Source organism: Symphalangus syndactylus, chromosome 11 (genome assembly GCF_028878055.3).
Source record: "Symphalangus syndactylus isolate Jambi chromosome 11, NHGRI_mSymSyn1-v2.1_pri, whole genome shotgun sequence".
NCBI classification, from domain to species: domain Eukaryota; kingdom Metazoa; phylum Chordata; class Mammalia; order Primates; family Hylobatidae; genus Symphalangus; species Symphalangus syndactylus.
Genome location: NC_072433.2, coordinates 61,896,393 through 61,919,598, shown reverse-complemented (window position 1 = coordinate 61,919,598; position 23,206 = coordinate 61,896,393). Strand labels below are relative to the sequence as shown.

Sequence of the window (23,206 nt, the reverse complement as noted above, 5' to 3'; positions counted from 1 at the left end):
AGAAACACAGGCTCTACATCTTGAAACCTGCACTTAAAAAACAGATGAAGTGGACAATTTTAGGAAAATATAAATTATTAAAAATAAATTCTAGGCCAGGTGTGGTGTCTAACACCTGTAATCCTAGGTACTCAGGAGACTGAGGCAGGAGGACTGCTTGAGCCCAGGAGTTTGAGATCAGCCTGGGCAACATAGCGAGACCCTTTCTCTATAAAAAAATTTAAAAACTAGCTGGGCATGGTGGTGCACATCTGTAGTCCTAGCTACTCAGGAGGCTGAGATGGGAGGATCACTTGAGCCCAGGATTCAAGGCTGCAGTGAGCTATGATCGAGTCTGGGTGATGGAGCAAGATCCTGTCTCAAAAAATAAAAACGAATAGATGAGTTAATAAATTCTAGAAGAAAGAGAAAACCTAATGAGGTAAGCCCTGGTGTTATCCCCGGTCTGATGAAACTGAGAGACTAAGCACCTTGCCCCATCCCTTCAACAAACAGTCATTAAGCACCTATTAGGTGTCAGGCACTGTGCAAAGATTTCCATGGTAGATCTGGTTATGTCCAAGCTTATTCTGTTGTTTGTGTGTCTCTACACAGACAATAAGCCAGGGCAGATTCCTTTTTAGGTTCCTTTTTTTTTTTTTTTTTTGATATGGGGTCTCATTCTGTCACCCAGGCTGGAGTGCAGTGACAAAATCTCAGCTCACTGCAACCTCTGCCTTCCAGGCCCAAGCGATCCTTCCACCTCAGCCTCCAGAGTAGCTGGGACCACAAGCCTGTGTCACCACGCCCAGCTAATTTTTGTGTTTTTAGTAGAGACAGGGTTTTGCCATGTTGGCCAGGCTGGTCTCCAACTCCTGAGCTCAGGTGATCCACCCGCCTTGGCCTCCCAAAGTGCTGGGATTACAGGCGTGAGCGCCAGGACAGATTTCTCATTAGATAAAACCTGTGTCGCAGAGACCAGTATAAAGGGCTATTCTCCACCTCAAGTCTCCTGTGGGTGACTTCTTGTGACAGGTCACCTATCCTCTTCCAAACAGTCTGGCAGGGGTCTACATAGATACCAACTTAATTCTATCATAAAATACATCCTTTTCCTCCATCTTCCTACCAGCAGGGGAAGGGTAAGAGTTTGTGGGAATAGAGCCCATCAACATATATGGTTCTCTGATGGAGCACATCAGTGCCTCACCTCCCCTTAGTCTTCCCTCCACCCCAGGCTGAAAAGTGTCTTTAGAGCGGAGGTCTCTACACTCCACCAAGCCAAGTAAGCCAAGGTCACACTGATTGGTGGAACTGCAGGATACAAACTGTCATGGGTGCTGTGCTGCCCAGATCCCCCTTCAGGGCTGAAAGACTTACACTTCCCACCCTCACTACTACTGCTGGCTGAAAAGAACCCCTTGCCCAAGATCTCACCTTCCCAGATTAACTAGCATCTGGTGACTGGTCAATGCAGTGCCATCCCAGGTTCAGAACTCCCCACGTGGTCCACCGCAGCCTGACTTTTCCTTCTGCCCTGTCCTGCTTCATTCCTTTTTTTTTTTTTTTTAGACAGTCTCACTCTGTTGCCTAGGATGGAGTGCAGTGGAGTGATCTCGGCTTACTGCAACCTCCACTGCCCAGGTTCAAGCAATTCTCGTGCCTCAGCCTCCTGAGTAGCTGGGATTACAGGCACCCACCACCATGCCCAGCTAATTTTTGTATTTTTAGTACAGACAGGGGTTTCACCATGTTGACCAGGCTGGTCTCAAACTCCTGACCTCAGGTGATCTGCCCACCTCAGCCTCCCAAAGTGCTGGGATTACAGACATGAGCCACCACGCCCAGCCCCTGCTTTATTCCTTCTTCCAAAGAGTAGATGCTAGGATGGATCACCTAATACCCAGGTAATAATGAGATGCCCATCCCTGGTACAGGAGGAGCATAGCTAGCCTCTGGCAGAGGGAAACTCTAAGATGGCTAATTTTTTACAGGCAGTAAATGGGATGGTATACCAGGGGGAGGAAGCAGACAAGAGTATTCAATCACCAGGAAGGAATCAGGCTAAGACTTCACATCGGGGCAGGGAGGAACATTGGGCACCCACGTGATCTATTTAGGTGTTTCTTAGTACTCCTTTGCCCTATTTGGACAGTAAATGGACAAATACAGCAACCACTGCCGGAGAAGTGCACAGCAACTAGGTGCTCAAGCTCTAGCGATGGAGGTCTAGACCACCCCATCATGCAGGCCACCTAGATCATCTGAGGTGCTGGCAGAAGGGGAGAGGTTTCTAGGATGGATACAAGAGAGGACTGAAGGGTATGTTCATTATGCCTCTAGATGAGCTGTAGCAGCGGCAGGAGCTGTAGTTCCCACTAACCCTCCTCTATACGTTTCCCACAGGAAAAGATGCCCCAGGGTCCTGAAAGTGCTGTTCTCCAAACTTAAGTAGCAAATGAGAGGAACAGCACCGTGTGGGCACTATTGCAAATGCTGCACTACACTGTCTCAGTCAGGACTGAAGGACTATTCCCCACCTACTGGGAGGGTGGTAGGTTGACAGATCTCAGCTGTCAGCCCTCTTGAGGAACTGTCTTCGTCTAAAGAGAGGTGCCCTCCAAGCTCCATGGCAAGTCAGTGCCAGGATGAAAAGGCTTGGCCCCTTACTCCAACTTAGGCCAACTCAGAGCAGCTATCCCAGTTTCAGAACTCCCCTGGGGTGTCTGCCAAAGCCTCCCATGACTGCAGCACAGACTGACTTCTTCCTCTTCCCATCCCTGCTTCCCTTTCCCCATAGGACTTGATTCTCAAAGGCTCTCTAATAAACTTCCTGCACTAATCAATAATCACATTTCTGAGTAAGCTCAAAGGGAACTAATCCATGAAACAAACTGGGATTTGAGCCCGGGTGCAAGCTGCTAACTCTGGATTTAGTTTCTTGTGTCTTCTCTAACCTCAGAAACCCCAGGTACACGTGTGGTGCATCCACCATGCTCTTGGCCCATGAATCCTAACCCCTAGGGAGACAGTGTGTTTATTGTCAGGCTGAAGATACTCCTTAAAGAGAAGAGTGATCACACAGTCCCTTCTACAGCTTTGCCCACGGTCCCATCTGGATTCAGCCTCTCCTGGCCAAGGCCTACCATCCATCACAATAAAGCATGCCATGTTCACAGCCCTTTAACAGCTGCAGAATGGCTATTTATGACTTCAGGCTGCACAGCATAGCTCCCTCCTGGAAGCCTTCTATGTTCTTCTGGGTCCCCAAGGCTTTCTGCCATAAGGAGTCTTGTGGCTCATTTCTGAAAAGTCCCAGCTGCTCTGCTTAGGGTGGGTGAGAGGATGGGACGCTTCTGTCACCGAGGCCAGCAGTCTTGTTAGGCCAGATGGGCGAAAAAGGCCCAGAGAGGTGACATGGCTTTCCCAAGGTCAAGTCAGTAGCAGGGCAGGAATTAGAACATAGTTCTGTATTCTCTCTGCTTCACTCCATCACCTCTCCCAAACCCTTAGGGTTTGCCTCTACTAAAATCTAGACTGAGATACAGAGGAGAAGGGAACTGATCTATCCTGCAGATCTCAGAGACTGGGAACTTTGAAACACCAGCCAGGCACAGTGGTGTGGGCCTGTAGTCCCAGCTACTTGGGAGGCTGAGGTGGGAGGATCACTTAAGGCCAGGAGTTCAAATCCAGCCTGGACAACATAGTGAGACCCTATCTCTAACCAAAAAAAAAAAAAAAAAAAAAGGAAAGAAAAGAGATATAGGGAGAAAAAGAGGGATTAATGGGAAATCTGTAAACAGTTTGGCCCCTGCCAACCCCACCTCCCATTCTGGATGGTAGGAAGGGATGGGATAGGTGACTATTCTCTGTACTGATGTGCAGCCATTAGTATGATAAAAATGTTTTAAATTCTTTTAACTCAATACTGGTTGTTCTTGTGCTTTAATCTTAGACCCAGAACCATTTGTAGAGGGTAAAAGGAAGAACTGTATTATTTATTTAATTTATTAGACACAGGGGTCTCACTGTGTTGTCCAGGCTGGTCTTGAACTCCTGGACTCAAGCGATCCTCCCACCTCAGCTTCTGGAGTAGCTGGGATTATAGGTGCAACACTTGGCTGCTTATATTTATTGTAAACACAAGAACCCAATCATCATCATTCTATTCAGCTGGAGTTAGAATAGGTGCAAACTGTTCTAACATTCAGCCCTAGGATTCTTTTAAGCTGGCCAGTAGAGAACATCAGTGGATATTATCTGGGAATTTAGTCTTGTATAGTTACAGTTTCTTCTATCACTAGGCAATAGAAAACCCCGACAAGAAGCCAAGAATATGACTCAATTAAACTTCTCCAGTACTTATTAAAAAAAAAAAAGAAGAAAAGAAAAAAGAAACTGAAGACTACTGCAGTAATGTGATGTGCATTATATCTGGATCCTTGGAGTATATGAATTATCTTGTGTCAATTTCTGTGGCAGAGGAAAAATAAATTGTATAATAACAAAAAAAATCCTTTCCCCCAAGAGACGAATGTTTGGACAGAAAAGTCAATATAGACCAGCAATCAAACCCTTCCTTCTCCAAGCTATGTAGTGACACTGATACTCTGTTGCACATTTCTGCAAGGCTGTTGGATTTGGTGGAATTTGAAACCTCCTGAATTTTGTGGACATGTAAGCATTCCAAAAATAGAGACAGATGTCACTCTTCTAGGTCTTTCTAGAGACGACCTACGTGGCATTTAGGGAGAAAATGAGTGTTTAATCTCCATTTGCTGCACAGAGTACCATTAGGGAGAGCTGGATCAAACGTCAGAGTTAGTGGTGATTCGGCCCATGAGCTGTGGAAGAAAAGAAAACCTCTACCATAGTATAATGTGCTGACAAATTATGCAAATGCCTTATTTTTCCTATTTATTCATCCAACTTAAGACGCTGCACACACAACTCAGTAAATGGGATCATAACACCTGGTTGCTCAGGTCAAAAACTTATTCTTGAGTTCTCTTTCAACTCCTTCCCCATTATCAGCAGGTCCTTCCCTCTATCTACAAAACATCCAAATCTGTCCATTCCTCTCCATCTTCACTACTCTCACCCTAGCCAAAGCTACACTTCTCTCTCGTGGACTACTTGGCCTCTTAACTGGCGTCCCTGTTGTCATCTTTGCCTTTCCCCCATATAAGCTACACTATGGATCTTCGCAGATTAAGTAAGATCATGGGATTCTCCTGCAAACACCCTCCATTGCCTTCTCATTGCACTCAGAACAAAATCCAAGGCCCCCAAAGCCCTACACCTGGCCTCTGCCTACCTCTTGTCATGGTACTCTCCTGCCACACAGGCCATTTTGCAATTCCTTGGACACGCTGATCTCGTTCTGCCCCGCTCCCCTAATGATCTTTGCACTGGCTGTTCCCTCTGTCTGGTCTTGCACCAGGTCTTCAAAGTGCAGATCTTTACGATCGTGATGGTCTCAGCGGAAATGCATCCTTCCCTATCGCAGGTATCGCTCCGACTCCCATCGCACTGACCTCCATTGAATTCAGGGATCTGTACCTGAAATTATCTTTATTTTACAGATAGGTTCTTAATGTGTTTGTCTCTTCCCACCAGAACGTGAGCTCCCCGAGAGCGGGTGCCTTGCCTCTGTCCACTCCAGTACCTCTGCACCTACAGCGCCTGACGCAGAGCGGGTGTCGAAAGCTATTTGCTAAATGGGGCAATCCTGGGAGCTGACGGCCGCGGAACGGGCAATGAGAATACAAGGTGACAGGGACCGCGCGGGGCCCGGAGTCGCTCGGCGGGAGTCGGGGCCCGCCTCCTGCTGGAAGACGGGCAGCTCCCCACTCTCATTCCAGTTTTGCTTCTGAGGGGATCAGGAGGGGCCGCAGCCTGTGCCCAGTCATCAACAACGACAACAATCTTATTATTAGTGGGCAGAAAGCTAAGAGGTGGCGTGGCCTGCCGGAAGAGACCGGGACCCGGGCAGGGACCGCAGCCGGGCCGGTCGGGTCCGGGTCCAGAACGTAGAGGCGGGCGGTGCGGGGAGGGGCCCAGGGCGGCCGGCCGAGCCGGGAGGACGGAGCTGGGGCGCGGCGGCCGGGTAGCCGGGACCAGCCTTGCCAGCGCCGAGGCTTCGCTTCCGGGTGAGGGGCGGGCGGACCGAGCAGTTCCGGGGCGGGCGGCGGTTCCGTCTGTGCGGGCCGCGCCGCGGCTGCTGGTCCCGGGCGCGCGGAGGGCGCGAGCGGCGCGCGGGGACCGAGGGGGCGCGAGGCAGCGGCGCGGGGACTCCGGGCCCCGGCGGCGGCCCATGGGGCGGGAGGCGTGAGGCCGCTGCCTGTCCGGGGCTCGGGGGGTGGGGGGAGCGGGGCGGGGAGATGGATAAACTGACCATCATCTCAGGATGTCTCTTTCTGGCCGCCGATATCTTCGCCATCGCCAGCATCGCCAACCCGGACTGGATCAACACCGGGGAGTCTGCGGGTGAGCCGCTGGCGCGCGGGGCCAGGCGGGGGATTGGCTGAGGGCGACGCGAGGGAGGGGAGACCCGGTCTGAGGAGAGGACGGGGTGGAGGGTCCCGGCCGGAGGCTAGCCTGAGGGGACCGGGGGCGGAGGGGAGACACGGGCTGCGGAGGAAGGGGATGGAGAAGAGGAAGCCGCCGGGCGCCAGCGGGACCCCCGGGCCGAGGGGAGAAGCGCCCCAGGCCGGGTGAAAAGTGGCCGAGGAGACCTGGGCTGGGCTGGCAAGTCCCGGACCGGGGAGGAGGGGAGCAGCCCTCCGATGTGAGGGATCGCAGAGGAATGAGCTTCGTTCTGGATTAAAAAAAAAAAAGTCAAGGTGGGGGACGGGAGGAAACTGAGGCTCCTGCAAGAGAATTAGAAACCAGGCGGAGAGGCTGGGGCTGGGAGTGAGACAGCCTGCGGGGCAGTGCGGGAGCCACTAGAGAGCTGGTGGGCGAGGGGAGGCCGAGAGGGATCAGGTCCGACCCCAGACCCTCCACCACCAGAGGAAGCTGCGGCCGGGGCGAGCCCGGGCTGCGGGCGCTGACCCCACCAGGCAGGGTGAATGGTGGGTGCTGGGAGAGCTGGTGGGAGTGGGGGGCGCCGGATTGGAGCCCTTCTACACCCCCGCCCATCGCCTGCCCGCTTGGCAGTGTTTGAGACGCTTGTGGCTTCGGATTTTCCCTTTGAAGTGTGTATGTGGTTATAATTTTGCTGTATTTTAGGCCCGGGAGCTATACTACTACTAATAATAAACCTCATTTTATGGAGCGTCTTTCATTCCAGCGCATCACAAAAACGCTGGAGAGATCTTAATAGTAGTTACAAAATTAAATAACACATTAGAGTTGCAGGCAGCCCAGCGGCAGGAGCAGTGCTTGCTGTACCACCACGGAACTGTGGGCGGGAGAGGCAAGGTGGTGCCCTAGGGAAAGAGGCGGGCATCTTTCTGAAGGATACCCCAGGTGAATGCGCTTCCAAGATTTTTCTCAGCTTGGGCCACTTCTTTCCCTGCTACCTCTCCTCCCTCCCCTCTTCCCCCGCCTCTCTTTCTCCACCTCTCCCAGACCAGTGAGACCAAACCTTAATTAATGTAAACAGCTGTCAGGAGAGCTGCTCTGATTTAAGGAATGGTCTTGTTTTTTAACTGCTTGTTCAGTGCAGGTGAAGGAACTTTTGGAGGGTTGGGAATGTCAAGCTCCCTCAGTGGATAATTTCTTATAAAAATGCGGCCGGGCGCGGTGGCTCACGCCTGTAATCCTAGCACTTTGGGAGGCCGAGGCAGGCGGATCAGGAGGTCAGGAGTTCGAGACTAGCCTGACCAACATGGCGAAACCCCGTCTCTACTAAAAATACAAAAAAAAAAAAAAAAAAAAATTAGCCGGGTATGGTGGTACGCACCTGTAATCCCAGCTGCTCAGGAGGCTGAAGCAGGAGAATCGCTTGAACCGGGGAGGCGGAGGTTGCAGTGAGCTGAGATCACGCCACTGCACTCCAGCCTGGGCGACAGAGCGAGACTCTGTCTCAAAAAAAAAAAAAAGCATCACTGTGTTGTCAAAACTTACTTTTTAAGTATTACTTATGGTTCTGTATTTATCCTGCAATATTTTTAGCTCTTAGAAAAAAAGCGGTAGCTGGGACATTTGTTGCTTCCTCCTCCCTCCTCTCCCCCAATCTAGACCTAGTAACACAAAATCATGCTGTCAGATTCACTGGTTATTAAAATAACACTAAAAATTCTGCTACTTTTCTTGCCTATAGAGTTTTAGCAGAACTCTTAATTGTAAAAGATATGAAGAAAGAATCAGGATGGTTTCGAATTTGGTGGTACTATGGGCTTTGTTTATGAAAATATTGTTGCTGCCCGACAACTTAACACGGTTACATGTATGACATCCAGTTCATGATTTGTTGATGTTTTTATCCTACTTACATGTGTATTGACTCCTTTTATGAGACTGACTTTCAGGCTTTACGTACTTAGGGGAAAAGGGGTTTCAGTTCTCTAGCAGAAAGAATCTTTTTACAAAGAAGTTTTAGATAGAATCCCAATAGATAAAATAGACTAAATGACGATACAAAAGATACACTTGAAAGAGAAGAATTGTTACATATAAAAGAGAAGAAAGATAAGTGATAGCATAACATTTCTAAGATGGAAAAGGGCATAACCGGGCGTGGTGGCTCATGCCTGTAATCCCAGCACGTTGGGAGGCCAAGGCGGGCGGATCACCTGAGGACAGGAGTTTGAGACCATCCTGGCCAACATGGTGAAACCCTGTCTCTACTAAAAATACAAAAAAATTAACCGGGCGCGGTGGTGCATGCCTGTCATCCCAGTTACTCAGGAGGCTGAGGCAAGAGAATCGCTTGAACTTGGGAGGTGGAGGTTGCAGTGAGCCAAGATCGCGCTACTGCACTCCAGCCTAGGCGACAGAGTGGTACTCCGTCTTAAAAAGAAAACAGAAAAAAAAGGGGGGGCAAGCTCCTCTTGTATTCAGTAGAAAGCAAGGATAGAATGAGTATAACTCTTTCAAATTTGGAGGCAAAATTGGCTGTGAGTTGCCATGGAGATGGGAGCAATGGATGTCCAAGGTCTGAGGAAATAGAAACTGTTAGAAAAAAATAATTGCAGAGAAAGCTTGCCAACGGTGATAAGTAGGGTTGTCTAGCAGCATTGATGCATCGTGGAAGTTGATGGTCATGAACATAGAGTGTGATAACCTATCTGCCCTCTTGACCTTTTCTAGTAGTGCTGTGTTGCTTTGGTACTAAGGTAGGTGAATTTTCCAAGTGTTCTTGGAAATAAGGAAACATCAAGAATAATGTAAAAGCCTCATATACAATAATGAATAATAAAGAATAATGTGAAGGCTTCAAGGTTGGGGTTTGCCAGATACATCGCAACAAAATGATAGAGCAGCCAAGGTATTTAGGATAGTGGCCAAAATATTGTAATGATGGCTTATGGAGTATCAGCTGGATAAAGACTGAAAGTGAATAAAAACTAATGGATTGGTCAGTCGAATAGCAGATGGTACATGGCCAGTAGAATAGGGGACCCAATAAAATTGAAGACCAGTCAGAGTGGGAGTGATCAATCCAGCAAAGTGGAATGGTAGGGGATCGTAGGCACAAGGTCCAGAGTGTAACAGTGACAATGTGTGGCTGATTTGGGATCGAGGAAGTGATTCTTGTTTTCTAAAAGTTTCCCTTGCCATCTCAGGATACCACTCCGTTAAATATTATGGCTAGAAAGAGGAATAAGAGATAGTAGGAACATAGGAAATTTTAGAAATTCTTATTTAGCATGTATTTCTTACCTTACATATGTCAGGCAGTAAACCCCCCCAAAACGTAAAACGAATGGGACAGTACGTTCCTTTGTTTACTGTTGTGCTTGAGCTTGTATGCTGTACAGTCTCACCTGAGCAGGCAGATGTAGTCTTGAGTTAAAAAAAAAAAAGTGCAGAGTTACACCTTCCAAATCAATGAAACATTTACAAGAAGTTCAAGGAAGATCTCAGTGATGACAGGTCTAGCTTTATTTCAAGAGCTGCACAAAAGCCACTTAACCTGGCAACAAAAAGTTAATGTGTTGGTTCCCTTTGGTGTATTATATTCAGTCTATAAAGTTGTGATTGTGATGTTTTCATTGCAGTTTTTAAACAGGATAAAATGTATTTTAGAAGTAGAACTTTTGGAGCTGAAACAGTCTGCAGAATGTAGCTTGAAAACCACTGCAGTGAACTACTAAGGGAAAGTTTCAGAATTCAAGTCTAGACTTCATCACTTCATAGCTCTGTAGCTTTAGGGCAGGTTCTTTAGCCTCTCTTTGTCTCCGTTTCCTCCTGTGTAAAGTAGGGATAATAAAAGTATCCATCTCATTGGGATATTGTGATAATTAACTGAGTTAACCCATGTCAAACATTTAGAACAGTACCTGACACACAGTAAATGCTCAATAAAAATTACATTTTTTTATTAATTTTTTTGCATACAAAAACAATAAACATTTTCTAAAAATACATACAAACAAAAAGATGCGTATCAAACATATTAGGAAGGTTGCACATGGGAAGTCGGGGAATAGAGATGGGGGTGGGAGTTAAAATAAATGAGAGAGGGACTTTATATGGATCAGTGATAATAACTCAATCCTCTATTTGACAAAGAAGAGGGAGAAGGAAGAGGAAGAAAAAGAAAGTGGGATAAAGGATCAGAAAGGGAGGAAAATAGAAAAAATTAGAGTATGACTCCAGGGTAGACCTGTTTTGTTGTCATTGAGTTGGTTGGTTGGTTTGTCTGATGTATTCTTCATGTTTCGCCAAGTTGGACAGACTGGTCTCGAACTCCTAGCCCGAAGTGATCAACCCGCCTCGCCCCCCAGAGTGCCGGGACCACAGGCGTGAGCCACCACGTCCAGCCCCCACATTGCTTTTGGCCTCCGTGGTAGACCTCCCAGACGGAGCGGCCAGGCAGAGGAGCTCCTCACTTCTACCCAGACACGGGGCAGCCGGGCAGAGGGGCTCCTCACTTCCCAGACGGGGCGGCCAGGCAGAGACGCTCCTCACTTCTTCCCAGACGATAGGTGGCCGGGCAGAGGCGCTCCTCACTTCCCAGACGATGGGTGGCCGGGCAGAGACGCTCCTCACCTCCCAGACGATGGGTGTCCGGGCAGAGGCACTCCTCACTTCCCAGATGGGGCAGCCGGGCAGAGGCGCTCCTCACTTTCCAGACGATGGGTGGCCGGGCAGAGGCGCTCCTCACCTCCCAGACGATGGGTGGCCGGGCAGAGGCGCTCCTCACCTCCCAGACGATGGGTGGCCGGGCAGAGGCGCTCCTCACCTCCCAGACGGGGCGGCCGGGCAGAGGCGCTCCTCACTTCTTCCCGGACGGGGCGGCCGGGCAGAGGCGCTCCTCACTTCTTCCCGACGGGGCGGCCGGGCAGAGGCGCTCCTCACTTCTTCCCGGACGGGGCGGCCGGGCAGAGGCGCTCCTCACTTCTTCCCGGACGGGGCGGCCGGGCAGAGGCGCTCCTCACTTCTTCCCGGACGGGGCGGCCGGGCAGAGGCGCTCCTCACTTCTTCCCGGACGGGGCGGCCGGGCAGAGGTGCTCCTCACTTCCCAGACGGTGGGTGGCCGGGCAGAGGCGCTCCTCACTTCCCAGACGATGGGTGGCTGTGCAGAGGCGCTCCTCACTTCTTCCCGGATGGGGCGCCCGGGTAGAGGCGCTCCTCATTTCTTCCCGGACGGGGCGGCCGGGCAGAGGCGCTCCTCACTTCCCAGACGGGGCGGCCGGGCAGAGGCGCTCCTCACTTCTTCCCGGACGGGGCGGCCGGGCAGAGGCGCTCCTCACTTCCTCCCGGACGGGGCGGCCGGGCAGAGGCGCTCCTCACCTCCCAGACGATGGGAGGCCGGGCAGAGGCACTCCTCACTTCCCAGACGATGGGTGTCCGGGCAGAGGCGCTCCTCACTTCCCAGACGGGGCAGCCGGGCAGAGGCGCTCCTCACTTCCCAGACAGGGTGGCCGGGCAGAGGCGCTCCTCACTTCCCAGACAGGGTGGCCGGGCAGAGGCGCTCCTCACTTCCCAGACGATGGGTGGCCGGGCAGAGGTGCTCCTCACTTCCCAGACGATGGGTGGCCGGGCAGAGGTGCTCCTCACTTCCCAGACGGGGCGGCCGGGCAGAGGCGCTCCTCACTTCCCAGACGGTGGGTGGCCGGGCAGAGGCGCTCCTCACTTCCCAGACGGTGGGTGGCCGGGCAGAGGCGCTCCTCACTTCTTCCCGGACGGGGCGGCCGGGCAGAGGCGCTCCTCACTTCTTCCCGGACGGGGCGGCCGGGCAGAGGCGCTCCTCACTTCTTCCCGGGCGGGGCGGCCGGGCAGAGGCGCTCCTCACTTCTTCCCGGACGGGGCGGCCGGGCAGAGGCGCTCCTCACTTCTTCCCGGACGGGGTGGCCTGGCAGAGGCGCTGCTCACTTCCCAGACGGGGCGGCCGGGCAGAGGCACTCCTCACTTCCCAGACGGTGGGTGGCCGGGCAGAGGCGCTCCTCACTTCCCAGACGGTGGGTGGCCGGGCAGAGGCGCTCCTCACTTCCCAGACGGTGGGTGGCCGGGCAGAGGCGCTCCTCACTTCCCAGACGGGGCGGCCGGGCAGAGGCGTTCCTCACTTCCCAGACGGTGGGTGGCCGGGCAGAGGCGCTCCTCACTTCCCAGACGGTGGGTGGCCGGGCAGAGGCGCTCCTCACTTCCCAGACGGGGCGGCCGGGCAGAGGCGCTCCTCACTTCCCAGACGGGGCGGCCGGGCAGAGGTGCTCCTCACCTCCCAGACGGGGCGGCCGGGCAGAGGCGCTCCTCACTTCTTCCCGGACGGGGCGGCCGGGCAGAGGCGCTCCTCACTTCTTCCCGGACGGGGTGGCCTGGCAGAGGCGCTGCTCACTTCCCAGACGGGGCGGCCGGGCAGAGGCACTCCTCACTTCCCAGACGGTGGGTGGCCGGGCAGAGGCGCTCCTCACTTCCCAGACGGTGGGTGGCCGGGCAGAGGCGCTCCTCACTTCCCAGACGGTGGGTGGCCGGGCAGAGGCGCTCCTCACTTCCCAGACGGGGCGGCCGGGCAGAGGCGTTCCTCACTTCCCAGACGGTGGGTGGCCGGGCAGAGGCGCTCCTCACTTCCCAGACGGTGGGTGGCCGGGCAGAGGCGCTCCTCACTTCCCAGACGGGGCGGCCGGGCAGAGGCGCTCCTCACTTCCCAGACGGGGCGGCCGGGCAGAGGTGCTCCTCACCTCCCAGACGGGGCGGCCGGGCAGAGGCGCTCCCCACCTTCCAGATGGGGCAGCGGCCGGGCAGGGGCTGCAATCCCAGCACCCTGGCAGGCCAAGGCAGGCGGCCGGGGGGTAGAGGCTGCCGCGAGGCCAGACCACGCCACCGCCCTCCAGCCCAGGCAACACCGAGCACTGGGTGAGCGAGACTCCGTCTGTAGTCCCAGTACCTCGGGAGGCTGAGGCGGGCAGAGCACTCGGCGTCAGGAGCTGGCGACCAGCGTGGCCAAGATGGCGAACGCGTGCCTGCATCCAAAGGAGAAAAGGCAGGCAGCGGTGGCGGGCGCCGGCAGTCCCAGGTAGTCCGCGGCAGGGGCAGCAGCAAGCCGAGTAGATTGTAGCGTGGGCCAGAGAGGGGAAAGAAAGAAAGAGAGAGAGAGAGAGAGAGAAAGGAAGGAAGGAAGGAAGGAAGGAAGGAAGGAAGGAAGGAAGGACGGACGGACGGAAGGAAGGAAGGAAGGAAGGAAGGAAGGAAGGAAGGAAGGAAGGATTACATATTGTTATATTGCTGTTCTAGTTTATAAGAACAGGTGTCAGAATCCAGTTTTGAAATGAAAGCCCAGAACTATGAGAAATGCTGTTTTCTCTATTAGATGTTCTAGGAAATAAGGAAACATTAAGAATAATACAGCCATGCTTAGAACAAGTTAAATATATGTCCCTCTTGGCTTTGGACTTTCTCTGCCACTTCCATGCTGTTCTTCCTCTTCCAGTCTCTCCATACTCTAATCTCTGTTCTCAGCTTCTATTTGAACTACCATAGAAGGAAATAGAAAAAAAAAAGAAGAGCAACTTCCTGAAGTCCCCATTGATAAACTATGTTACTATAAGATTATGGACCATACTTTGGACAGCAGTTTTTCATGTTTTTATTGTCTTGGTCTAGATACAGAGAAAGTACATCCCTTTTATTTTCACCTGTGTGATTAACATTTCATCTACTTGTTGTAATGGCTTGTGGATTATGCACAAACTTTTGAATATCTGAAACATCATATTGTATGTATGGGGGAAGGCACTCGAATGAAGACTCTTTTTCTGTTAGTGTAACCAGAAATATTAAATGGTAGATGAATACAGTGGCGAAATTACATAATTCTGCTATGCTAAGGTCAAATTTCTGCTGGTTACTGGAACTCAACATCAATAGCAGTATCTTTGATTTTATATAATGCTTCATAGTTTTTGAAGCACTTTGACATCCATTACTTGATCTGATTCCTTAGGATGTTTATATTTGGCCAATGTAAAATAGTCATTTTCACATTTTCCCCCACATGGCAGTGCTTTGCATGTGAGATTTGAGTTTCAGTGCTGCAAAGATTCCATTGAAGAAAATTCTTCACTGAAGTATTACCTATATGTTATTTATGCACACCTTTTACTTATCTTAAATGAAATTAAAATTCTTCAGTGGCTGGAGGTTTTCCCAGATTACAGAAGAGGGAAAGAAAGAGACTTGGGTTTCAGTCTTAAAGTGATAGTCTTTGCTTTGTACAAGCTTCTTAATTTCACTGTCACTCTCTTCTCACCCCTGAAGAGACTTTTTATCAGGGGGAAAAATTAGTGTTAGTTAATTTTAACAAGATAAACAGTTAAGTAAAGCTGCTTCTCTGATAAATATAAATGGTCTACAGATCCCTTTAGTGAGGGAGGCATTATCCCCTCACAGCGAGGATTTCAGTGACTGTAATCCTAATCATCCTAGATAGATTTGCCTTATGTTCTTTATGAAGATTTCCAGATGTTCCCCAAAAGTCTCTTTCAAGTAGCTGAAAGAACTTCTTCCTTATGTCTCATCAAAATTTCCCTAAAGTGGTTATCATATTCATGTTATAGTTTGTCATAATGAAGTTAAGCTTAGTGTATTCATTTCTGAAGATATTTTCATTCTCGTTGTTTTTAAAATTGTCTAGATGGGATGTTACTGCTTAGCGGGGGGTCTCAAAAACTGACATGTTCTTCCCTGCTTGTATTCTGAACTAGTTGAGGGGCAAAAAAGAAATAAGGTATTTAGGGGCTAAAATATGATTTTATTACTAAGAGGATATTGGAGAATGTCACATTTGGGGGCACGTGACTTCCTACTCCTGGACCTTAAAATTGAGCAGACTTAACAATCCAGTCCCAGACAGAACTGGGGGACCTGCCCCTATAATACTTCCAGCATGACAGAGGAGAGATGAGTGCTTCCAAAGGCAAAATGTTGAATCACATATGCCCAGTATTTTCTCCTAAACTACCAGTCAGATGAAGTCAGTCCTCGTGACCTGACAAGAATTGAGTGAGGAGACACAAATGAGCTAAAAGTATTATGCCAACAGGATTCTGTCCTCTCCCCCGGTCTCCATTGCTCATGGATAGTAAAATTGGGAATAAGGAGAAAGTCTTACGTGTTTAAAACCCACTATATGTCTAGAATTTTGTGAGGAAGAGTTTTCATTTTCCTCAGGTCTAAAGATTGGCAGGTGTTCAGGGAAGTGAAAGACTTGGTGAGGGGTATCATTTCCTATTCTGCTACCTCCTACCTACTTCATAGGAAAATCTGGTAAACCTCAGATAAGGGACTGTGGTGCTTGACGTCTATCTCATAAGGGTTCAAGATCTGCAGGTAGATCCCGGCCTATGCACTGGGGATCCTCAGTTTAAAACATTAAAATTACAAGTTGCTCAAGCAGACCTGTTCATTAAGTAATAGAAAATGATTAAATCATTAGTCCTTTCCCTGGAACTGTAACAGCTTCAGTGGTCACAAAGGTACTTTGACATGAAAGAACTCTGTAACATCAGTTGTTAAACAAACCTATCTCAAACTTCATTTTATTAATCACTTTGGACATGATTTATAGAGAAGGACAGGATTTGGTTATCTAAAAGGGCAAACATTTTGAGATTGTGTTCTCGTTGAATTTAAAAAGCATTAATAATATTTCTTCATTGGCCTTTTGAGCCTATTTCCAGTAAATTTTTTAAAGAGCTTTATTGAGATGTAATTCACATAATAATAAAATTCATCCATTTAAAGTATACAAATAAAGTATTTAAAGTATACAAATCAGTGGCTTTTAGTATCTTCATAAAGTTGTGTGCTACCATCACCGTAGTCCATTTTAGAACATTTTCATTACTCCAAGACCAGGCTAAGAGGTGTCTCTTAGCCTCCTAGGCAACACCTAATATGCTTTCTGTCTGTTGATTTGCCTGTTCTGGACATTTCCAATCATAGAATCTATCTGATCCTTTGTGACTGGCTTCTTAAACTCAGCATAATGTTTTCAAAGTTCATCCATGTTATGACTTTTTTTTTTTCTTTAAGAGACAGGATCTTGCTATGTTGCCCAAGGCTGGACTCAAACTCCTGGGATCAAGCAATCCTCCAGCCTCAGCCTCCCAAGTAGCTGAGACTATAGATGCATGCTGCCACACCTAGCTATGTATTTCTTTTTTATTGCCAAGTATTCCATTATATGGATAGACCACATTTATTTAGCCATTCATCAGTTGGTGGACATTTGGACCACTCAGTTTTTTACTTCCAAGCCTAAAAGTCTATGAAGATAAAGTGATTAAAGATGTTTTTTAAATGTGGTTTTTTAAAAAGTGACATTATCAGTATAATTTATTTCAGCATATCAAGTAATAATTATCAATAAAAATTCAAAAACCAGTCTTTTTACAGTACTCACAGGACATGCTTAAAGCTTGAGATCATTTATGATACTGTAAATTCCCAGAGTAGACCAGATTTTACAATAAGAAATTAGATCTCCTGAACAAAGCATTAATATTTCCTTTACAACCTTAGTTCCAAACATCATCTCTTTTACCATTACCAACAGAGATGGAACCACTTCAGAATTAAGAGTATAAATAAGCCTAAATGTTTTTGGAGAAGGGGAATTTAGGATTAAGAACATGAACAGCAGGCATGAGTAAATGGAAATCACTAAAAGAAGGAAATTCAGAAGAAAAAAAAACTAGAGTAAAGACTGCTGATGCATTTGTTAGATTGGCCATACTTATTGAGTCCTTCCTTATTTGGCTGCCAGAACCCCTTTCAAATTTTGTATAGTAATAGTTACATATATCGGTTCTCCACTGTTCTGCTTAGTGTGACCAAAAACATCGTTTGATCCCTTTCCTGATAAATACTGAGTTTGTATTGGAGTTGCAGTATAGTAAAATGGTTCTGTAGAATTTGGAGTCAGACATATCTCTATTTGATTCTTGGATTCCCTTTTTATTAGCTTTATGATTTGGGGCATGTAATTTGATTTTTCAGCTATAAAATGGAGACAATATATTTATCTCAAAGGCTAGTTGTGAGGAAATAAAATGTGGCATATAAGAGATTAGCACATTGTCTGATACATAGTAAATGCTCAAATGTTAGTCATTTATTATATAAAAGATCAAAACATCTGGATTTTTTAGTGTTTCCCTTTTGTACTGTCTGTCTTATTTATTTACTTATACCCTGCCTTGTTCCAGAAAGAGATTTAAGGCAACATAATGTGTCTGTATTTGAATGTTCGTGAACCCAGCTGGGTCCAATCTGGGAAGAGTGACTGCATAGTCAGTTGTTGTGGTAATATACACTTATGGGACACATGTAACTACCAAAACCAAGGAGTACTTGGGTTTATATGTTTCTGGAACAGATTGAAGAGGTTTTCTAAGTGAAAGACAGCCTAGCACAGTGGAAATGGCACACGGACTTTGGGGCAAACCAACATGTAGCCAAGTCCCAGTCCCACTATTTACGAGCCATGTAATTGGTCTTAGACAAGTTGCAGTTGAGGGTTTTTTTTTAATAAAAATTGTATCATTCAGACCTGATTAATACCTCTTTCAGCACTTCAATAGTTATGCAGGTTTAGACTCCAACTTTGTTCTCCTGTGGGTTAAAGAGTATTAACCACAGTGTATTGTTAAGATCATTTAGTTCAGAAGTTATTTTTAAAGGAATTTAAGAGCTGGTAGTACAGTTGGAGTATCAAGTCAATTTTTCTCACCTCGAAGTGTGAAAATAAGTTCGAAATATATGAGATAGTTGGTTCTTTATAGAAACCTGGCAAGCGGTATAACTGAAGATTTAGTTTATGGAATAAATTTTTTTCTAGTTACTAGCTTCTGTAATGCAACTGTGAGTTCATTTTTTCCATAACCCATTTCAATGCATACTTAGGCGGTGGGCCATATTGCATAATCTTATAGGGGAAATTTAGACATGTAATGAAGTGTTCCTGTTTATGAAATTGTTACTGTTGAATTATAAATAAGAACTTATTCTTGCAACCCAAATGCATAATTATTTACATAGTGACCGTGTTTGATATGCTTCTCTAAGAGACCCAGGAAATTAGGTTGTACGGTGACAGCAGTGACAGGTATATAGGTACAAATTTCATATTTACAGCTTTACCTTTGTGATGGTTTATATAACATGACATTCATGTCTTTTTGGTTGTCAGAATGTCGTATTTTCAACTTCTGAAGCTACACATTTTCTTCCGAGTACTTTCCAGAATTCCTTGCCCAACTAAGCAGCTAACAGCTTTATAATTAGAAAACCTGATCCAATTGATAACAACAGATTGAAAGTAGCAGTTATTTCATCCTTTATCGACTACAAACTGATGAAAAAATAATGTTGGGAAAGCTGTTATAGAAATCCTAAAGAGGCTTAGATAAGAGCCATGAGGAAACCTGAAGGTCTTTGAATATCAGGATGCCTAAAAATAGGTACCCGAATTAAAAATCATTTTTCAATAATATACCCTTACTGTGTATTTCACTTAAATATACTGTGTTTGTAAACTTTACTGTGCATTCTCTTGTTAACTGCAAATTACACGGGGGAGAATTCTTGCCAGATATGCAATGAGCAAGTAGAATGTGATGTTCCTTTGGGGTTTATTGCTTTAGAGTTGACAAAATAAAGAGCATTTGGGTTTGGGTGTTGCTATCAATGGTACTTACATGTATTTGTGAATATGTACCAACTAACATGTATAGTTTGCTTAAGGGAAGTTTCAGTGTGTGACTCCAGTTCATTTTTGAAGCAAACTGACATATCTTTGAATCACTGCTTTTTTTTTTAATTAGCAAAAGGCTGCACTTTGTGTGTCTCATTATACTAGCTTTGCTATAAATAAAATGTCACATTTGGCATTTTGATACTTGCCGTTGTATATATTGAGCGAAAAGGCAGCTGTTGACTTTTAATATAGATCTGTTCAACTAGGGACCATATACTACTATAGTTAGAGATTAAACAGGGGTAGAAAAAAATGCAGTTGGGTGGGTCAAGTAAGAAAAAAGATGAACAAAATTTCATTATTGCAATATATTCACAGTAAGTTGTTTACCTGGAACATGGTTGGGTCTAATTTCAGCCATAATAATGGAAGTTCTTCTCAAAAATAGGCCATGTTCAGATCAGTTCTGCTGACCAGGCCACTGATCTCCAAAGACAAAAATCTTTAAGGCCACTTAGACTATCAAAGAGATATGACCATTTCATTTATAAAGTACCATCATTTTGATAAAAGAAATCTTTAATTTACTATGAATATTTTAAAAATCTTCCCATAGATATTCCCTGTGCCATTGGACTTCATTCCAGACCATCTTGCAACAAATGCTATTGACGTATTTGTGGTCTGTAAGGAATCTGTACTGAAATAATCAGAGAGATTATGTTTAAGCAAATGAAAAAAGTCCTTGAGGTACCCTATACCCTAGGAAGATAAAATTGTATCTTGCATGTCTTATATCTTGTGAGTATGTACCAACATATGCATATGATCAGGCAATCAGAGAGGAGGTGGAATTTGAGCTTAACAGATGATACATTTAATAATGAGTAATAAGGAAGACTTGGGTAGTTCTTGTTCTTGGGAAGGGAATGGCATGAGTAAAGGTAGATAGTAGGCAGTAAAATTTCTATTCCAGTCCGTTTCTCTGTATTGCAACTTATTTTATCTTTCTAAAGAACAAATAGAATAATAAATACTTGTGTAGCATTTACTTTGTGACAGATTCTTTTCTAGACACTTTACATGTGTTAATTGATCCCCACAATGCCCCTGTGTAAGTGCTGTTATTTAGACAGCCCAATGAAAATACAGAGAAGTCACTTGCCTAATGTCACACAGTGAATCTTGGCTCTTAACTATTGCATGTGTTTGTACCAGAAACCTTCAGTGACTTCATCTTCCACAGAACAAAAGACACTCAAGGATTTTCACAATCTGGCTCCAACTTATAATACTTTCTGGCCTTAGATCCTGCTTTTTTCCCCCGCATGAATGTACATTCTAGCCCCTCTGTATTACTTTCTGTTTCCTGTGTACAATCTGTATTCTCATCTGTAATTCTTTGGCCCTCACTCTCTCCAGTCCCTGGTTTAGCAGTATCCTACCCATCTTCCGAGCATATCCGCTGTTATCTTCATAAAACCTTTTTTGATCCCTTACCTAAAGTGATTTTCCACCCCCTTGGTAACACTTTGCACATTTTTTATGGTAGCATATCTGTATCATGGTTATTTGTGTGGTACTTGCCCTATTTTCTAATATAATTTTTTTATAGTATAGATTTTTTTTAAGTTCTTTGAGAGCAGGGAATATGATTTATTGATCTTTGTATCTTAAGCAGCATTCAGTCTAAGCTTGCACAGGGCAGGAAAGAGGAAATGTTATGGTTAACACTAAGATTTTGAACCTGGGCTAGGGAATAAAATTGGGAATTTAGAGAGTGAGGTGATTGTAAAAAGTGAGGAGTTGATTTAGACATGTTCTGTTTGAGGTGAGAGTAGGATATGCAAGAAGAAAGGGACTAGAGCTCAGAAGACAGGAATATTTGGCATTCCCAGTCTTATCTCATTTTCACAAGTATGATACTTAAATTGTTACATATCAAATTAGCTGCATATCCATAGATTCAGGCTTCGTTTTTTAAAAAATGTATCAGTTGGGGCCGGGTGCGGTGGCTCACACCTGTAATCTCAGCACTTTGGGAGACTGAGGCAGGCGGATCAGCTGAGGTCAGGAGTTCAAGACCAGCCTGACCAACATGGAGAAACCCCATCTCTACTAAAAATACAAAATCAGCCAGGCGTGGTGGCACGTGCCTGTAATCCCAGCTACTCAGGAGGCTGAGGAAGGAGAATCGCTTGAACCCAGCAGGCAGAGGTTGCAGTGAGCCCAGATCGTGTCATTGCACTCCAGCCTGGGCAACAAGAGCAAAAACTCCGTCTCCAAAAAAAAAAAAAAGTATCAGTTGGTTTTTATTTGGAAAATGAAGTCCAGCTACTATATAATCATTCCTGACTTTAATTTTTTTTTTTTTTTTTTGAGATGGAGTTACACTCTTATTGCCCAGGCTGGAGTGCAATGGCTTGATCTTGGGTCACCGCAACCTCCGCCCCCCAGGTTCAAGCGATTCTCCTGCCTCAGCCTCTCAAGTAGCTGGGATTACAGGCATGCGCCACCACGCCCAGCTAATTTTTGTATTTTTAGTAGAGACAGGGTTTCTTCATGTTGGTCAGGCTGGTCTCGAACTCCCGACCTCAAGTGATCCACCCGCCTCGGCCTCCCAAAGTGCTGGGATTACAGGCGTGAGCCACCGTGCCCAGCCCTGACTTTAATATTATAAGATGAAACTTAATTTGTAGGTTGTTTTGTTGATTCTCTGGGTCAATACAGAAGTTAGATTTCTAGGCTAGCCCACAAGACCATGTTGTAGTTGAAATACTTACTTCTGCAACAACAAAATAGTAGAAAGCAATACAGTTGCTTTACTATTTGCATTTTCAAAAGATAAAAAGGAACACGAAAGGGCAGCTTATTTCCCTTATTCTTGATCAGTTTGACTTCAAAGCTTACAACATTCCTCCTATGTGATATAGTTGTTCACTGAGATTCTTCTTATATGTGTCAACAGTGTTTTGGGTTTTCTGGCCCTGTCAGAGGAATTACGGAGAATGTATGTGTAAGAGGTTTCCTGAAGTGGAATAACCTGAGGTAGAGTTAACTCAGTAGAGCTGAGGAAGATATGTATGAGTGAATGCAAGTGCATATGATATGTGTAGTTTGCTATGGTGGGGGTGGGTAGGGGATGGTGAGGAACTTGTAATGGGTGAATAATCTCTCCCATGAGGAATCAAGATGAAATGGAAGAGGTTGGATCCGATGTTCCTCATCTGAGCCCATGGGAAGGGCCATTAGTCTGGTCTAGAATGGTTACTGTTCGCTGAGGGGACCTCTATGATTGGATAGAGTAAGGAGAAAAACAGTATTTTGTATGCCAGTTTAAGTATGATAAGGTGCAGATTAAGTCTTTTATGTTGAAATCTGGGTTCTAATTCTGGCTTTCCCATAGTTGTTTGTGCTTGAAAATTTACCTAAATTTTGTTATTCTGTATTTTCCCCCAACTGAAAAATAGTTCCTGTCCCCCTTCATCTTCATGAATATCCTCTTACTTGAAAATAAAAGTGAGTGTATATGATATGTTAAATTCTTAGGAAAGTATTTTATTCAGAAAGTTATAGTTAAAAGAGTATGGGGGCTGGGCTCACACCTGTAATCCCAACACTCTGGGAGGCCGAGGTGGGCAGATCGCTTGAGCTCAAGGAGTTCGAGACCAGCATGGCAACATGACGAAACCCTGTGTCTACAAAAAATGCAAAAATTAACCCGGCATGATGGCGTGTTCCTGTAGTCCCAGCTACTCAGGAGGCGTAGGTGGGAGGATCTCATGAGTCTGGGAGGTGGAGGTTGCAGTGAGCCGAGACTGGACCACTGCACTCCAGCCTGGGTGACAGAGTGAGACCCTGTCTCAAAAAAAAAAAAAAAAAAAAAAAAAAAAAAAAAAAAACATGGGGTAGAAGTCA

The 23,206-nt window shown here is 46.5% G+C and overlaps 1 protein-coding gene across 1 annotated transcript in view; it reads left to right on the top strand.

Annotated features, from left to right (window-relative positions):
* Nucleotides 1–6,280: 6,280 nt before the first annotated feature.
* Nucleotides 6,281–23,206, top strand: part of MOSMO (modulator of smoothened) — an 83,109-nt gene continuing 66,183 nt past the window's right edge. The window contains exon 1 of the mRNA XM_055299105.2: nucleotides 6,281–6,468. Within this exon, the coding sequence (XP_055155080.1) occupies nucleotides 6,363–6,468 (106 nt within the window). The 5' untranslated portion in view covers nucleotides 6,281–6,362. The remainder of the gene's footprint in view (nucleotides 6,469–23,206) is intronic.